Raw genomic sequence first — 15778 nt, 5'->3', positions numbered from 1 at the left:
TAAAAATCAACCAGTAGGTCATACCGGCAGCCAATTTTGTTCCGGTATTTTCTCATTTCAGCCGGTAAAGTACCGGTTAACACCAATACTGGGTACAATGAAACCAGCTTTTGAAGACCATCCTGGTTAACAACGCCCTACCTTTTAAGAACCTTCTTTCGCATATTTTCTGTTCATAACGTCTGTAAGTGTACTTCCCTTATAGGACTCCCCTCTCTCACCACCCAACTTTCTCAGTTGTGGTTGCCCCAAAATGGAAGTGGGATGATGTCACTGTATTTCCTTCACTTTAGTCTCCTTCCAAATGACATTTAATAATTGTGCACAATGTAAGAGTTGTAAGAAAAACTTTTTTCTTCATGCTGGCAATGATGACTTTCACAGAAGAAATGCTAAGCACACAAAGATGTTTGCAGAGAATGTTTGTATCAATTAAATGTTTTTCTCAAGTGAAAGCATTAAAAAAATAATGTCTTGCAAGAAAGTTTGAGTTGAACTAATTACTCGTTAGAAGTTTTGTTGGAATATAAGCCTGTTGAGAAAGTTTGAGTTGAAACTATTACACTTTGAGTTAAAACTATTACACTTTGAATTAAAACTATTACACTTTGAGTTAAAACTATTACACTTTGAGTTAAAACTATTACACTTTGGGTATTTTGTTGCAATGCAAGCATGTTGAGTATTATTTTCTTACAGAGGTCACGTGACTCAGGATGCCCCAGTGCCCGGATCACCGCTGTACACCATCAAGGCTTTCCTGCCCGCCATCGACTCCTTTGGCTTTGAGACAGACCTACGCACACACACACAGGGACAGGCCTTCTGCCTCTCCGTCTTCCATCACTGGCAGGTAGGCCATCAGACTGTGTTAGTAACTGTCGATATGTGTGGTGTTCATTGCCAACATTTTTTTGCAGAAGGTACTTGTGAAAGAACACCATTGCAAAGGCTGTTGTATTCCTCCAGTAGACTCTCATGTTTACATCTTAAAGTGAGCTTAGGTTTGGTTGCAATGAAGAAAACTGTGTGTTTACATTTTTTGGGATATGTCTGACACATAAGCTGGGCTGAACGATTGGCGGTTAGCACCAGGGGTGCACAAAGCTAGGCTGAACGATTGGCGGTTAGCACCAGGGGTGCACAAAGCTAGGCTGAACGATTGGCGGTTAGCACCAGGGGTGCACAAAGCTAGGCTGAACGATTGGCGGTTAGCACCAGGGGTGCACAAAGCTAGGCTGAACGATTGGCGGTTAGCACCAGGGGTGCACAAAGCTAGGCTGAATGATTGGCGGGTAGCACCAGGGGTGCACAAAGCTAGGCTGAACGATTGGCGGTTAGCACCAGGGGTGCACAAAGCTAGGCTGAACGATTGGCGGTTAGCACCAGGGGCACTGCACAAGAGAGTGCCGAAGTCAGAGGGAACCAAGCGCTACATAGAATTGGTTGAAATTAAGATTTGTGTGTGATTTCAAACAATCCGAACCAGTTCTTGGGTCCACTGTCTCAAGCACACCACTCCTGGATTCCAGATGGTTTTGATTCTTCTGACCTCTAGCACTGAACAGCATTGTGAACCGTATTCATTGATAGCAGATGAAGAAGACAGCACTGTAAGAGACCTTTTTGTCCGCACGACAGATCGTTCCCGGTGACCCTCTGGACAAGAGCATCATCATCCGTCCCCTAGAGCCCCAGCCCGCCACCCACCTGGCCCGGGAGTTCATGATCAAGACGCGGCGACGCAAGGTATGGATAGCATGGACACCTCATTTCTCTCTGTCTGTATTTAGGTATTAGTTATTACACTAGCACATTTTGAAGTACAGTTGTACCTGTGATGTGTGGCCCCTCTGATGAGAGGACACCTCCCTTAAAAGGACACATTCTGAGGTCCCTTTGTCTATTATCTCTACCAAAATATACCTGTCATGACAGGCCACCTGCAATGTAGGGACATGTTTAGCTGGTCCCAAGGGTGTCCTTTCATTGCAGGTACCACTGTACTGAAAACATTAGCTGTTTGCACATTTTGAGTACAGTGGAACCCCCCCTTGTAAGACCTCCAACAACATTGAGAAAATCGGGTCTGAAAAAAAGGAAGTATTAGAATGGAGGTAAATTTGGAGAATGGAGGTAAACATTTGGAGAATGGAGGTAAATTTGGACAATGGAGGTAAACATTTGGAGAATGGAGGTAAATTTGGAGAATGGAGGTAAATTTGGACAATGGAGGTAAATTTGGACAATGGAGGTAAATTTGGACAATGGAGGTAAATTTGGACAATGGAGGTAAATTTACAGAGTTTATGAAGGTGGGGGGGAGGGTGTTCCACTGTACCCCCTTTTGAGTGTGTGTGAGGGCATGCATGCTTGGGTGTGTGCATGTGTTACTTTCTCTGATTTCAATCATAACATGCATGCATTCAGGTACATATAGTAGAATACTTACTATAACCCATACCACGATTGACAGTGATGCATACTTTCTCTACAGGGTCTGAGCGAGGACGTGAGCATCAACAAGTTCTTCGACGACCCCATGTTGCTGGAGCTGGCCAAGCAAGATGTCATGCTCAACTATCCCATGTAGACACACCGAGATCTGCTCTCTATTGTTGTCACACCTTGAACTGTGTTTGGACTGTGCTCATGGAATGCTGCATCTGTTCTGGAGTTGGTCATGTCTTCATATTGTTTCATTTGGCCAAACGAGCTTAACATTATTTTGTTGAGGCTCATAGTATTTTCTTCAGTTTTTAGGTTTTGAGAGCAGATTTACAGTGAACTGTTCTGCCCCAAAACTGTGAAATATGGAAAGCATGATATGAAGTCAGAGAATACCAGGACCGAACATGAGGGATCGTTACATATATATTATTTGTGTGTTTTGTCTCACCAAGGACAACTTTGCATGACCTTTCAGCTGTCGTTTGTGAATAATTGAGAATGTTTATGTTATGCTTTGGAGGAGGTGAGCAAGAGAAGAAGAGGTGTGTGTGTGTGTGTGTGTGTGTGTGTGTGTGTGTGTGTGTGTGTGTGTGTGTGTGTGTGTGTGTGTGTGTGTGCAGTCATCCATGTGAGTGATTGTATGTGCAATGGTGTGTGTGTACACATGAGAAGAGACAATAGGGGTAGCTTGCTATTGACCAATAATCTAAACTTTATTGAGAATGTTGTTTCTAACCTCAAAGCTTAATAGAATCAAGCTGAGTAATTTCATGGCAAATTGCATGTCACGGTGAATATTACAAGGTGCCCTAGCTGATGTGTAGATTTGATTTTGGAATGATCTACCCTTCAGTGCGGTGTACAGTATAACAGGTCGCTTGATAGCAATATCAACTGAAACAAGTTGGCCACAGCTGGGCAAATGTGAGCTTATTCTTACAATTCAATGTTACACAGTGTAGCCCTCAAAACTGGCAGTTATGGTTTCAAGAGAGAGCTCCCTGTAGGTTTTTTTCTGCTGCTGGCAGCATGATTACCAATAGAATTTCAAGCCTGGTTGTTCAAACTTGTGACCAGACTGAAAGTATCATTCACCAGGAGCAGTGTTGCCAGGAAGAGGCACACTCAATCAGTGTCATTTGTGAAATCTGATAAAACATTGCCTGTCTTTTTTATAGTATAACTTGTGTATAAAAGCAACTCAAATGTCTGGCAACACAATGAGGCCAAGTCTACACCATGCCATATTTACTTTGGATGGTATAACACAAAAAGCCATATCAATTTGTGAAGGCAAGATGTCTCATGACGTCATTGCTGAGTTAAGAATAGAAGAAATAAGATTGAATTATATGCTTTCATTGTGCAATGAAAGAAAACAGTCTTATTTCACGAACAACTTTTCTACATGAGCCCTCTGTTCTGTTAGTGAAACGTCAAATGATATTCCCAGCAAACTTTGGCAAAGTTGTGTAGGTGTGTGCGTCAGATCATCAGGTTTATAAAAGCATCTGTTTTAATTCCCATGCAGATGAATGTTTTTCTCACAGTTCATATCAAAGGGATGACCTGTTCTGAAGATATTCTGTTGTGGTATGGTTTCAGAATTTATCAATGCATTCATTGTATGTGACCTTTCAGTTCACAGTTAGATTTTCTGTGTTTTTAAAATCGATAAAATAAATATTGAGAAATCTGTTGGGGGCTTCAATGTGTGTGTGCGTGTGTGTGTGTGTGTGTGTGTGTGTGTGTGTGGGCGTTTTTAATGGACTGGCATGTCTCATTGTCACGCGTTTGTGTATGGCTTGAAAATTATCCTTCAGTAGACGGCATTGTCATTCAACATTATTTGCTAGCTGTGTGAAGGTAACAGAAATATACTTGAAATAGGTGTTTGAATCACTCTACAATCATGCTAAAGTAAAATCATAAAAGAATTTCTTTTTCACAGCGCCAGCAAGCACCAGAAAATGTTGAAAATACGGGAATGGTTTCGTGTGTATGCATAATCAAAAGGTCGATTTTCAGCTGTCCAGTATCTTTAAAGATCATACGTACATGGTTAAAATAGACAAGCAAACTTCGGAGAAAAAACCTTTGTCGGGTTTCTATAGGTTGTAAAAAATTTAACAGTCTTGCTTTTAGTGAGGCAAGCTTTCAACATGTACTCCATATCCACATATTGCAGACACACCTCTCGCTTGTGACTGGCCTATAATTTCACGTGTGAAAGTTTGACTCACGAAAAGCGAGAGTTATTCACTCTTTACAACCCAGGCAGAGTTGTTTCAGAACAGCATCTATCGTCATCTGAACAACGACGACTTTAAAATAATGAATAAATGTATCTGATTCTGTTTATTCAGGTTAACGAAAAATATGCGATATTTTATCCACCAAAATAGCTAGAATAATGGTCATTGCATAATGGGCGGGTTGGGTGTTTTTGTGTGTGTGAAATTTTCTTCCCCACTTTTGATGAAAACAGTTGGGCGGGGATGTAGCTCAGTCGGTAGCGCGCTGGATTTGTATCCAGTTGGCCGCTGTCAGCGTGAGTTCGTCCCCACGTTCGGCGAGAGATTTATTTCTCAGAGTCAACTTTGTGTGCAGACTCTCCTCGGTGTCCGAACACCCCCGTGTGTACACGCAAGCACAAGACCAATTGCGCACGAAAAAGATCCTGTAATCCATGTCAGAGTTCGGTGGGTTATAGAAACACGAAAATACCCAGCATGCTTCCTCCGAAAACGGCGTATGGCTGCCTAAATGGTGGGGTAAAAAACGGTCATACACGTAAACTTCCACTCGTGCAAAAAAACCACGAGTGTACGTGGGAGTTTCAGCCCACGAACGCAGAAGAAGAAGAAGAAGAAATGAAAACAGTGTCCAAAACATCCAGCGCGATCGCCGAGTTATATGCCTAAAGCAGTATGATTTAATTGAAATTTATGCGACTTTGATACACGACAAGATTAGGTTAAAGGGACACGCTTTGTATAGTTTCAAAGCTCTTGCTATAAAACGCGTGAGTGGAAGACATTGACAATTTTCACAATTTTAAGCAAGACCTGTGTGACCTTGAAATTTGGCAAGCATTAACCAGGAAGTCACTTTTGTATGATTTCATCAACATCCTGAAAGGATGTAAAGTGAAATGGATCTATGTAGCTTTAAAACATGTAAGACCAAAAAAAAAGTCAGTTTGAAAAGGAACTTTAACCTCGCTGTGACCTCAAAATTTAATAAGGTTTAATGTGACCTTCACCATACCTGGGGGTCATCAAACTTTGGTAGTATGCCAAGTTTCAAAGCCTTAGCTTTAAAAAAAACACGCGAGATTATCTCAGTGCTATGATTCAGTGTCTGGTGAATTCGTGATGAATGACAACGAACAAAATTGTCGTTATTTGTTAAATACTTTGGGTTATTTCATTTTCAATTTTCATAATTGGGTTCCAGCATTTGTTGTCTTCACAAAAATCGAAATATTAATCTTCTTTGTCAATTTTTATTTTTTAGCCACTTTGTTCGCTTTTTGTGCGCACCTTTTGGCACTTAGTCATATATATATACACACACACACACGGACGTACATGCATGCACGTACACACACAAGTATGCACGCGCACACACACACACACACACACACACACACACACACACACATACACTAAGAACAACTAAACGACAATAGGGTATTTAAGATCTAGCGATCTCGTTTTGTGGAAAGATTCTCAACAGAAGATGCAAAAGCTTAAAGCTATACAATCTACGGAGCCATTTTGGGAAGGTTTTCTGATGAATTTGACCTTAAAAAGTTCAAAAGACATTCGTTGTGCAATAATTTAGATACTTCCATTATGAATTGCTCAAAAATGCTTCGTAACTATGCTAGATTGATAAATGAATTTTAGTCGGCGATCGGTTTTTCCTCTTCCAGACTCCTGTGTCAAGAGTCCCGACTTCCGTTTGACGTCATATTTTATTTAGTCCTGTCGTGTATGCATTAGTCAAATCAGGTAAAAGCCATTGGATTCAGAAAGTCAAACCTGTAATCTAGCAAACGCATACATACACTTATATTTTTGTATTCCTGATGTGTGGTGACATAGTTGCTTCATGATATCCCTTTAACAGTACACCGGCACGGTTGGCCTAGTGGTAAGGCGTCCGCCCCGTGATCGGGAGGTCGTGGGTTCGAACCCCGGCCGGGTCATACCTAAGACTTTAAAATTGGCAATCTAGTGGCTGCTCCGCCTGGCGTCTGGCATTATGGGGTTAGTGCTAGGACTGGTTGGTCCGGTGTCAGAATAATGTGACTGGGTGAGACATGAAGCCTGTGCTGCGACTTCTGTCTTGTGTGTGGCGCACGTTATATGTCAAAGCAGCACCGCCCTGATATGGCCCTTCGTGGTCGGCTGGGCGTTAAGCAAAAAAAAAAAACAAAAAAAAAAAATCCCTTTAACAAGTAAGGACAAATCAAAGGCCAAGAAGACAGTAATGACAAACGGTCTCTTCAATAGTGGGGACTTTTGTCTCCTTTACCTAAGATTTATCGCTGGAGGGTTTGTTGGTTTATGTTTTATATTTGTCTGTTTTTGTTGTTGTTGTTGTATGTTTGTTAATTTGTTTTTGTTTGTTTATTGGCAGTTTGGTGAATGTGTCCAGCCGGCTGGCTTGGATGATAAGCTCCTGAATATGATGTGAATATGATGTGTTTTCGTCCTTGTGATAGAAGCAGAAGGGATGAGAGTAGTGGTCGTGGTGTGGGTGAGTGGGGGTCGTTGGAGCAAACACAAATCTATTAATAAATCGTCTAAAGCTCAAACGCTCACATTCAAACTAATATCTCCATCACTCCCAGTCCAAAAAAAGTATTCATTGGCCATGTCTTTGATAAGGTTCAGCTCAATTGAAAACAAAGCCATTTTAGGCATCTACACCCTGACCTGTTTCTATGGCAAAGTCACGCCGGATCTGATCGGCTTGCTAGCCAGCAGCTGTCGGCGGTCGACAAATTGAATGTATGATATGGCCACACACAAAAAAAAATAGGTGTGGTTAAGGTAACATAGCCAAAAAAAATAGGGTAGGAAGGTAGGCAATCTCTTTTTTCAAAGCTTTTTTTTTCTAATGTGTACAAATTAAACCTACTTGACAGGGAAATAGGTGTGCGACTCGAGCGCTTTCGCTTTCATTGCGTTTTCTGCACTGTTTTTATATTTAGTCAAGTTTTGACTAAATATTTTAACATCGAGGGGGAATCGAAACGAGGGTCGTGGTGTATGTGCGTGTGTCTGTGTGTCTGTGTGTGTGTGTGTGTGTGTAGAGCGATTCAGACTAAACTACTGGACCGATCTTTATGAAATTTGACATGAGAGTTCCTGGGTATGAAATCCCCGAACGTTTTTTTCATTTTTTGGATAAATGTCTTTGATGACGTCATATCCGGCTTTTCGTGAAAGTTGAGGCGGCACTGTCACGCCCTCATTTTTCAACCAAATTGGTTGAAATTTTGGTCAAGTAATCTTCGACGAAGCCCGGACTTTAGTATTGCATTTCAGCTTGGTGGCTTAAAAATTAATTTATGACTTTGGTCATTAAAAATCTGAAAATTGTAAAAAAAAAATAAAAATTTATAAAACGATCCAAATTTACGTTTATCTTATTCTCCATCATTTGCTGATTCCAAAAACATATAAATATGTTATATTCGGATTAAAAACAAGCTCTGAAAATTAAATATATAAAAATTATTATCAAAATTAAATTGTCCAAATCAATTTAAAACCACTTTCATCTTATTCCTTGTCGGTTCCTGATTCCAAAAACATATAGATATGATATGTTTGGATTAAAAACACGCTCAGAAAGTTAAAACAAAGAGAGGTACAGAAAAGCGTGCTATCCTTCTTAGCGCAACTACTACCCCGCTCTTCTTGTCAATTTCACTGCCTTTGCCATGAGCGGTGGACTGACGATGCTACGAGTATACGGTCTTGCTGAAAAATGGCATTGCGTTCAGTTTCATTCTGTGAGTTCGACAGCTACTTGACTAAATATTGTATTTTCGCCTTACGCGACTTGTTTGTTTTGTTTTTTGTTTGTTTGTTTGACAAATGTAATAAAAAGTTATAGGGTCGGCCCCTAAAAATAGGGTAGGTCGGGTTACCGTAACCACACCTTTTATTTTTTATTTTTTTAGGCCTATGTACTGTGTACATGGCTATATATAACACCCACATGCTACGACCAAGTCGCTTCAAAGCTGGGTGGAACTTGTTACAGAAACATCATTTGCAGGTATGTTGTGCCGCTATGTTCACGTGAAGCAGGATTCCAGGTTAATCACTATCTTCAAAAGTGTCGCCTTTTCTTCTTTTTACATTTAGTCAAGTTTTGACTAAATGTTTTAACATACAGGGGGAATCGAAACGAGGGTCGTGGTGTATGTGTGTGTGTGTGTGTGTGTGTGTGTGTGTGTGTGTGTGTATGTGTGTGTGTGCGTGCGTGCGTGCGTGCGTGCGTGCGTGCGTGTAGAGCGATTCAGACTAAACTACTGGACCGATCTTTATGAAATTTTACATGAGAGTTCCTGGGATTGATATCCCCGAATGTATTTTTCTTTTTTACATTTAGTCAAGTTATGACTAAATGTTTTAACATCGAGGGGGGAATCGAGACGAGGGTCGTGGTGTATGTGTGTGTGTGTGTGTGTGTGTGTGTGTGTGTGTGTGTGTGCGTGCGTGTAGAGCGATTCAGACCAAACTACTGGACCGATCTTTATGAAATTTGACATGAAAGTTCCTGGGTATGATATCCCCATACGTTTTTTTCATTTTTTTGATAAATGTCTTTGATGACGTCATATCCGGCTTTTCGTGAAAGTTGAGGCGGCACTGTCACGCCCTCATTTTTCAACCAAATTGGTTCAAATTTTGGTCAAGTATTGTTCGACGAAGCCCGGACTTCGGTATTGCATTTCAGCGTGGTGGCTTAAAAATTAATTAATGACTTTGGTCATTAAAAATCTGAAAATTGTAAAAAACATATTTCTTTTATAAAACGATCCAAATTTACGTTCATCTTATTCTCCATCATTTGCTGATTCCAAAAACATATAAATATGTTATATTTGGATTAAAAACAAGCTCTGAAAATTAAATATATAAAAATTATTTTCAAAATTAAATTGTCCAAATCAATTTAAAAACACTTTCATCTTATTCCTTGTTGGTTCCTGATTCCAAAAACATATAGATATGATATGTTTGGATTAAAAACACGCTCAGAAAGTTAAAACGAAGAGAGGTACAGAAAAGCGTGCTATCCTTCTTAGCGCAACTACTACCCCGCTCTTCTTGTCAATTTCACTGCCTTTGCCATGAGCGGTGGACTGACGATGCTACGAGTATACGGTCTTGCTGCGTTGCATTGCGTTCCGTTTCATTCTGTGAGTTCGACAGCTACTTGACTAAATGTTGTATTTTCGCCTTACGCGACTTGTTTCGATAAATGTCTTTGATGACGTCATATCCGGCTTTTCGTGAAAGTTGAGGCGGCACTGTCACGCTCTCATTTTTCAACCAAATTGGTTGAAATTTTGGTCAAGTAGTCTTCGACGAAGCCCGGACTTCGGTATTGCATTTCAGCGTGGTGGCTTAAAAATTAATTGATGACTTTGGTCATTAAAAATCTGAAAATTGTAAAAAAACAATAAAAATTATAAAACGATCCAAATTTACGTTTATCTTATTCTCCATCATTTTCTGATTCCAAAAACATATAAATATGTTATATTTGGATTATAAACAAGCTCTGAAAATTAAAAATATAAAAATTATTATCAAAATTAAATTTTCGAAATCGATTTAAAAACACTTTCATCTTATTCCTTGTCGGTTCCTGATTCCAAAAACATATAGATATGATATGTTTGGATTAAAAACACGCTCAGAAAGTTCAAACGAAGAGAGGTACAGAAAAGCGTGCTTTGCAGCACAGCGAAACCACTAGCGCGCTGAACAGGCTCGTAAGTTTCATTCCGTTTTGCACAAGCGGCGGACTACGGTCATTGTGAAAAAATGCAGTGCGTTCAGTTTCATTCTGTGAGTTCCACAGCTTGACTAAATGTAGTAATTTCGCCTTACGCGACTTGTTCCTTTTTGGAAAAGCAGAACAAAATAAATGAAAGACAACGGGAAGGAAAAGAGTAAATTGTTAATGACTTTTTCAGAAGCAAACGAGGATGTGGCGAGTATCTGTGATATGGGTGCTCTGTTTCGCCTGCGTCTGGGCAGGTAAGAACTTTCCCCCTTACTTGGCATCATAACACCTATCACAAACTTGTTCAAATTAATCATTCATTTGTATTGGCACGAGTTCTTTGAAAAGTATTATCCTTTATAAGCTAACAGACAGACAGACAGAAAAAAACCCAATGCAAACACACCCAAAAAATGCGTGTAAGCCCCATTGTTTTGTTGCATTTAATGTTGTTCGTTTTTCTTTTTCTTCCTCGAAAAAAAAAGCGAGGATCTTTTTAAACCAACAAATGTATCCACAAATGATAAGAGATTATGAGTGACTGATGTTAAATATTATGCTCATTCAGTTTTAATTGAGCCATTCTTCTTTTTTATTATCGCCATCTCCATCAAATAATTATTTTCTTCGCTTCGTATGTTAAGATGGCTGACGTTTAAGTGCGTACGTGCGTGCATGCATGTGTGTGTCTGTGTGTTTTTTCTGTCTATATTAACAGGCCTACCAGGTAAAGACAGCATAGCGCAGAACTACGAAGCATGTCACGGCAATACTCATGGAATGACAGGTATATTGTATGGACTTTCTCCTTCGTCACTCGCCTTCCTACAATTAACCATATCCACATATCGAGGCTCTGGGAGTTACTTCCCTTGTTTTAGGAAGCAAATTCCCGGTCACCTTTCAAAATGCCGCCTAACAAGCGCTGTGCTTGGGGACAATGTAAAACGGATGATAGGTATCCTGAACGCTGTGTTGGCGTGAAATTCATCCCATTTGTGAAACCGGGAAAGCATCTGTACCATCTAGATCGCTGCCTTCGCTGGATAAAAGCCTGCAATCGCCCAGCTTACCAGTTGAACGTCAACACAATCAAGTCGTACACGTACATTTGCAGCAAGGTCAGATCTCGCACGACTTTGATTCAAGGCCTATTGCTAATTTTTTGATGGTTTGGTCTCAGTGTCACAAAAATATGACGATCTAATCAATCACTGATTTAAAAAATAAGTATGTTGCCCTATATCCATTGACATTCTTAGTGAAATAGATCTATTTGAAATAGTATTTCACTGCCCCGACCGGCGAACTTGTTGCCGGCTGTATTGAGCTTGTGTGTTCGTGTAGGCTTACTCAAAAAGTCAAAATCACAGTCGTCTCCGAAACAAGCAATAATCAGAGTTGGGGGGAAAACATTTCGTTTGTTCAGTTTTGTTTTGTTCTTGATAGTTTGTTTATCTCTCACACACACACACACACACACACACACACACACACACACACACACACACACACACACACACATACATACATACATACACAAACACACGCGCGCACGCACACACATTGCACGTACGCGCACATACTGAGATATGCCTAACATACACGCACGCTTGCAAACACACACATAATACGCAAACGCAGTTTAATTTCCTCAATACAAGGCGAAAGGCACACACACACCACACACAAATAAACACACACACGCAGTCCCACACACACACACGCACAACCCTCACACACAAATAAACACACACACGCAGTCAACCCCCCCCCCCACACACACACACAACCCTCACACACACAAATAAACACACACGCAGTCCACCACCCCCCACACACACAACCCTCTCTGACACACACACCCGCCCAACCCCAGCGTCCAACTCAACTTTCACCAACAACCATACCCTACTCTCACTATCGCTCTCTCTCTCTCTCTCACACACACACACAAGCTCACGCAAGCACAGCCACACACACACACAGCACGCGCATACACACACACTGACACACATCACACACAGCACGCGCATATACACACACACTGACACACATCACACACACACACCCACACACACCTTTCGCAGTTCGCTCACAGTTCTTCTCTTTTCCATCGTCGCCATCTTCGAAGCTTGCTTCGCTTTTCAGGGGAGATAACCCGTTTATCACATTCGCTGCTGACTTGTGGGTCAAGGCTATTCCAAACAATGCTAACAGTCTACTGCAAGTTCAAGGGAGATAATTAGCATCGGCAGTGGGGCGGTTTTAGAGATCTATACATTCCTTCACGCGTAAGCGATCATGTGCAGCATGTCATTTCAGATCCGCCTAGGATTTTACATGTGATATGAACGCCCTTCCGCATGGACACATACCTAAAATCAGCAGTCTGGCTGAATTCTGTGCAGAGTGAGAATTTTGTCCAAGTATCATTTTTTTGCAGATTGATGACAGAGATGTCGCGTATGAACTTAATCAAAGCTGTTGATTTTTGGTACGTGTCTTATTTGAAGAAGAATTTTATCCCTCATTGCCATGGGCGTTACGTGTGAAAGAAATTCAACAAGTCCTTGTTTGAACGTGAAACAGCCAGGCTGTGGATTTTTGGCACGTGTTTGAGTTGAAGAATACTTTTATACCTAAATCAGTAAATGACATGGGCGTTACGTGTGAAATAAATTCAACAAGGAAATCCCAGTGTGAACACAAAACAGCAAGGCTTTTGATTTTTGCCACGTGTTTGAGTCGAACGATACTCAGTTTGTTATTCCGTGTGAAGCCCGAACAGATCTGAAGTGAAGAACACGATCAGTGACACGAGAAGGAATGTCACTTGAAATGAAGACAACCGCCCTTGCAGTACGGGTATCTCGCAAATTCACCGCCCCATTTCATTTGCATTTTATTTAATTAACGTGTATAATTTGTACTCTGATAGCTACAGTAAAAACTTAAAAGACAGGCAGGCAGGCAGGCAGGCAGGCAGGCAGGCAAACAAACAGACAGGCAGACAGGCAGGCAGACAGGCAGGCAGGCAGACAGGACAGACAAGACAGACAAGACAGGACAGACAGGACAGAGACAGGACAGACAGACAGGACAGACAGACAGGACAGACGAGACAGACAGGACAGAGACAGACAGGACAGACACAGACAGACAGGACAGAGAGACAGGACAGACAGACAGGACAGCGAGACAGGACAGACAGACAAGACAGGACAGACCAGACAGGACAGACAGGACAGGACAGACCAGACAGACAGGACAGACAGACAGACAGGACCGAGACAGACAGACAGGACAGACAGACAGGACAGACAGGACAGACAGACCGGGCAGACAGACAGGACAGACAGGACAGACAGACAGGACAGACAGACCAGACAGACAGGACTACCAGGACAGACAGACAGGACAGACAGACAAGAGAAGACAGACAGACAGACAGACAGTACAGACAGACAGGACAGGACAGGACGGACAGACAGACAGGACAGACAGACAGGACAGACAGGACAGACAGACAGGACAGACAGGACTACCAGGACAGACAGACAGACAGACAAGAGAAGACAGACAGACAGACAAGACAGACAGACAGGACAGACAGGACAGACAGACAAGACAGACAGGACAGACAGACAGACAGACAGACAGGACAGACAGGAAGGACAGACAGACCAGACAGACAGGACAGACAGACAGACCTACCAGGACAGACAGGACAGACAGACAGGACAGACAGACAGACAGACAAGAGAAGACAGACAGACAGACAAGACAGACAGACAGGACAGACAGGACAGACAGTACAGACAGACAGACAGGACAGGACAGGACTGGACAGGACAGGACAGGACGGACAGACAGACAGACAGGACAGACAAGACAGACAGACAGGACAGACAGACAGACAGGACAGACAGACAGGACAGGACAGGACAGGACAGGACAGGCACAAAGAGTAATCATGCAGTTTGATGCATTTGTTGACATTCTGTTAAGTAGCTGAAGATTCGATCACCTTAGATATATGGCGATATATGTGATATGAGCACCAAGAATAGTGATGTCCCCGAAGATAAGGACGCAAATGATAAAGATAAAATGCCAAATTTGAAATACAACGAAATGAGGGTAATACATTCATATTGTCTTGCATTTCACGTACGTTTTCGTTTTGGTAACTGAGAAGTAATTGACGTGCCTTTCAATAACTACAGCAGAGAGCTGTGACAGTACCCTCAGGTACCGCTCTGTTGACGGCACGTGCAACAATCTGAACAACCCTAGCTGGGGAAGCAACGGTCAGAACTTCCTATGCCTCCTGGACCCCGTGTACGATGATGACGGTAAGCCGTACGTGATTAAAGCTGAGACGTGTACGATGACGGTAAGCCGCGATGACGGTTAGCCGTGATGACAGCTGTGACGTGTAGGATGACGGTAAGCCGTGATGAAAGCCGAGACGTGTAGGATGACAGTGATACCCCCATTCCACACATCCGTTCTAGGTCCCGTTCCCGTATCGACCAAGGAACGGCACGGGAATGGGAGAGATCGGGGAAGGACCTTAATGGAACGCCAATGGACGTTAACGGAACTCATTTGAACGGTAGGAACTGTTGGGACGGGTTCGGACTGCATGTTCAAAATTGTAGATGCCCGTTCCAAATGAACGGTTATGGAACCTTAACACGTCGGCAACGGAACTCATGGACCGCATTCCACACATCCGTTCTAGCTTCCGTTCCCAGCCGCCCTGAGGACAGCTGCCACTATGGTCAGACGCTGGTCAAAGATGCCAAAAACGGCCGTTTGCGCAGCGTCTCATTGTTGTGAAAGCCGTCCTCAGAACGACTGGGAACGGAAGCTAGAACGGTTGTGTGGAATGGGTGACGGTAAGCCGTAATGACAGTTGTGACGTGTAGGATGACGGTAAGCCGTAATGACAGTTGTGACGTGTAGGATGACGGTAAGCCGTGATGACAGCTGTGACGTGTAGGATGACGGTAAGCCGTGATGACAGTTGTGACGTGTACGATGACGGTAAGCCATGATAACAGCTGTCACGTGCAGGATGACGGTAAGCCGTGATGACAGCTGTGACGTGTACGATGACGGTAAGCCGTGATAACAGCTGTCACGTGCAGGATGACGGTAAGCCGTAATGACAGTTGTGACGTGTACGATGACGGTAAGCCATGATGACAGCTGTCACGTGTAGGATGACGGTAAGCCGTGATGACAGCTGAGACGTGTACGATGACGGTAA

At 42.4% G+C, this 15778-nt stretch overlaps 2 protein-coding genes across 7 annotated transcripts in view; both read left to right on the top strand.

Annotated features, from left to right (window-relative positions):
- The window catches only part of LOC138982766 (116 kDa U5 small nuclear ribonucleoprotein component-like), a 94846-nt gene that overhangs the window by 37674 nt on the left and 41394 nt on the right, over positions 1–15778 (top strand). Inside the window, exons 25-27 of one of the 2 annotated variants that reach the window (XR_011460968.1) lie at positions 700–853; positions 1642–1749; positions 2498–4076. Coding sequence is in view for 1 of the 2 variants with exons in the window: in XM_070356089.1 (XP_070212190.1) it covers positions 700–853; positions 1642–1749; positions 2498–2593 (358 nt within the window). In the remaining variant the exon portion in view is untranslated. Of the gene's footprint in view, positions 1–699; positions 854–1641; positions 1750–2497; positions 4150–15778 lie in introns of those variants that run through there. The other variant, XM_070356089.1, reaches the window with a different exon arrangement.
- LOC138982767 (salivary peroxidase/catechol oxidase-like) overlaps positions 8669–15778 on the top strand; it is an 80604-nt gene continuing 73494 nt past the window's right edge. For 2 of the 5 annotated variants that reach the window (XM_070356090.1, XM_070356094.1), the window contains exons 1-4: positions 8670–8754; positions 10688–10751; positions 11216–11284; positions 14718–14855. In XM_070356090.1, the coding sequence (XP_070212191.1) occupies positions 8674–8754; positions 10688–10751; positions 11216–11284; positions 14718–14855 (352 nt within the window). In that variant the 5' untranslated portion in view covers positions 8670–8673. Of the gene's footprint in view, positions 8755–10687; positions 10752–11215; positions 11285–14717; positions 14856–15778 lie in introns of all 5 variants that reach the window. The other 3 variants (XM_070356091.1, XM_070356093.1, XM_070356092.1) reach the window with 3 other exon arrangements.

Source organism: Littorina saxatilis, linkage group LG12, assembly GCF_037325665.1.
Source record: "Littorina saxatilis isolate snail1 linkage group LG12, US_GU_Lsax_2.0, whole genome shotgun sequence".
Classification (NCBI taxonomy): domain Eukaryota; kingdom Metazoa; phylum Mollusca; class Gastropoda; order Littorinimorpha; family Littorinidae; genus Littorina; species Littorina saxatilis.
This window is presented reverse-complemented; position numbering and strand designations above follow the sequence as displayed.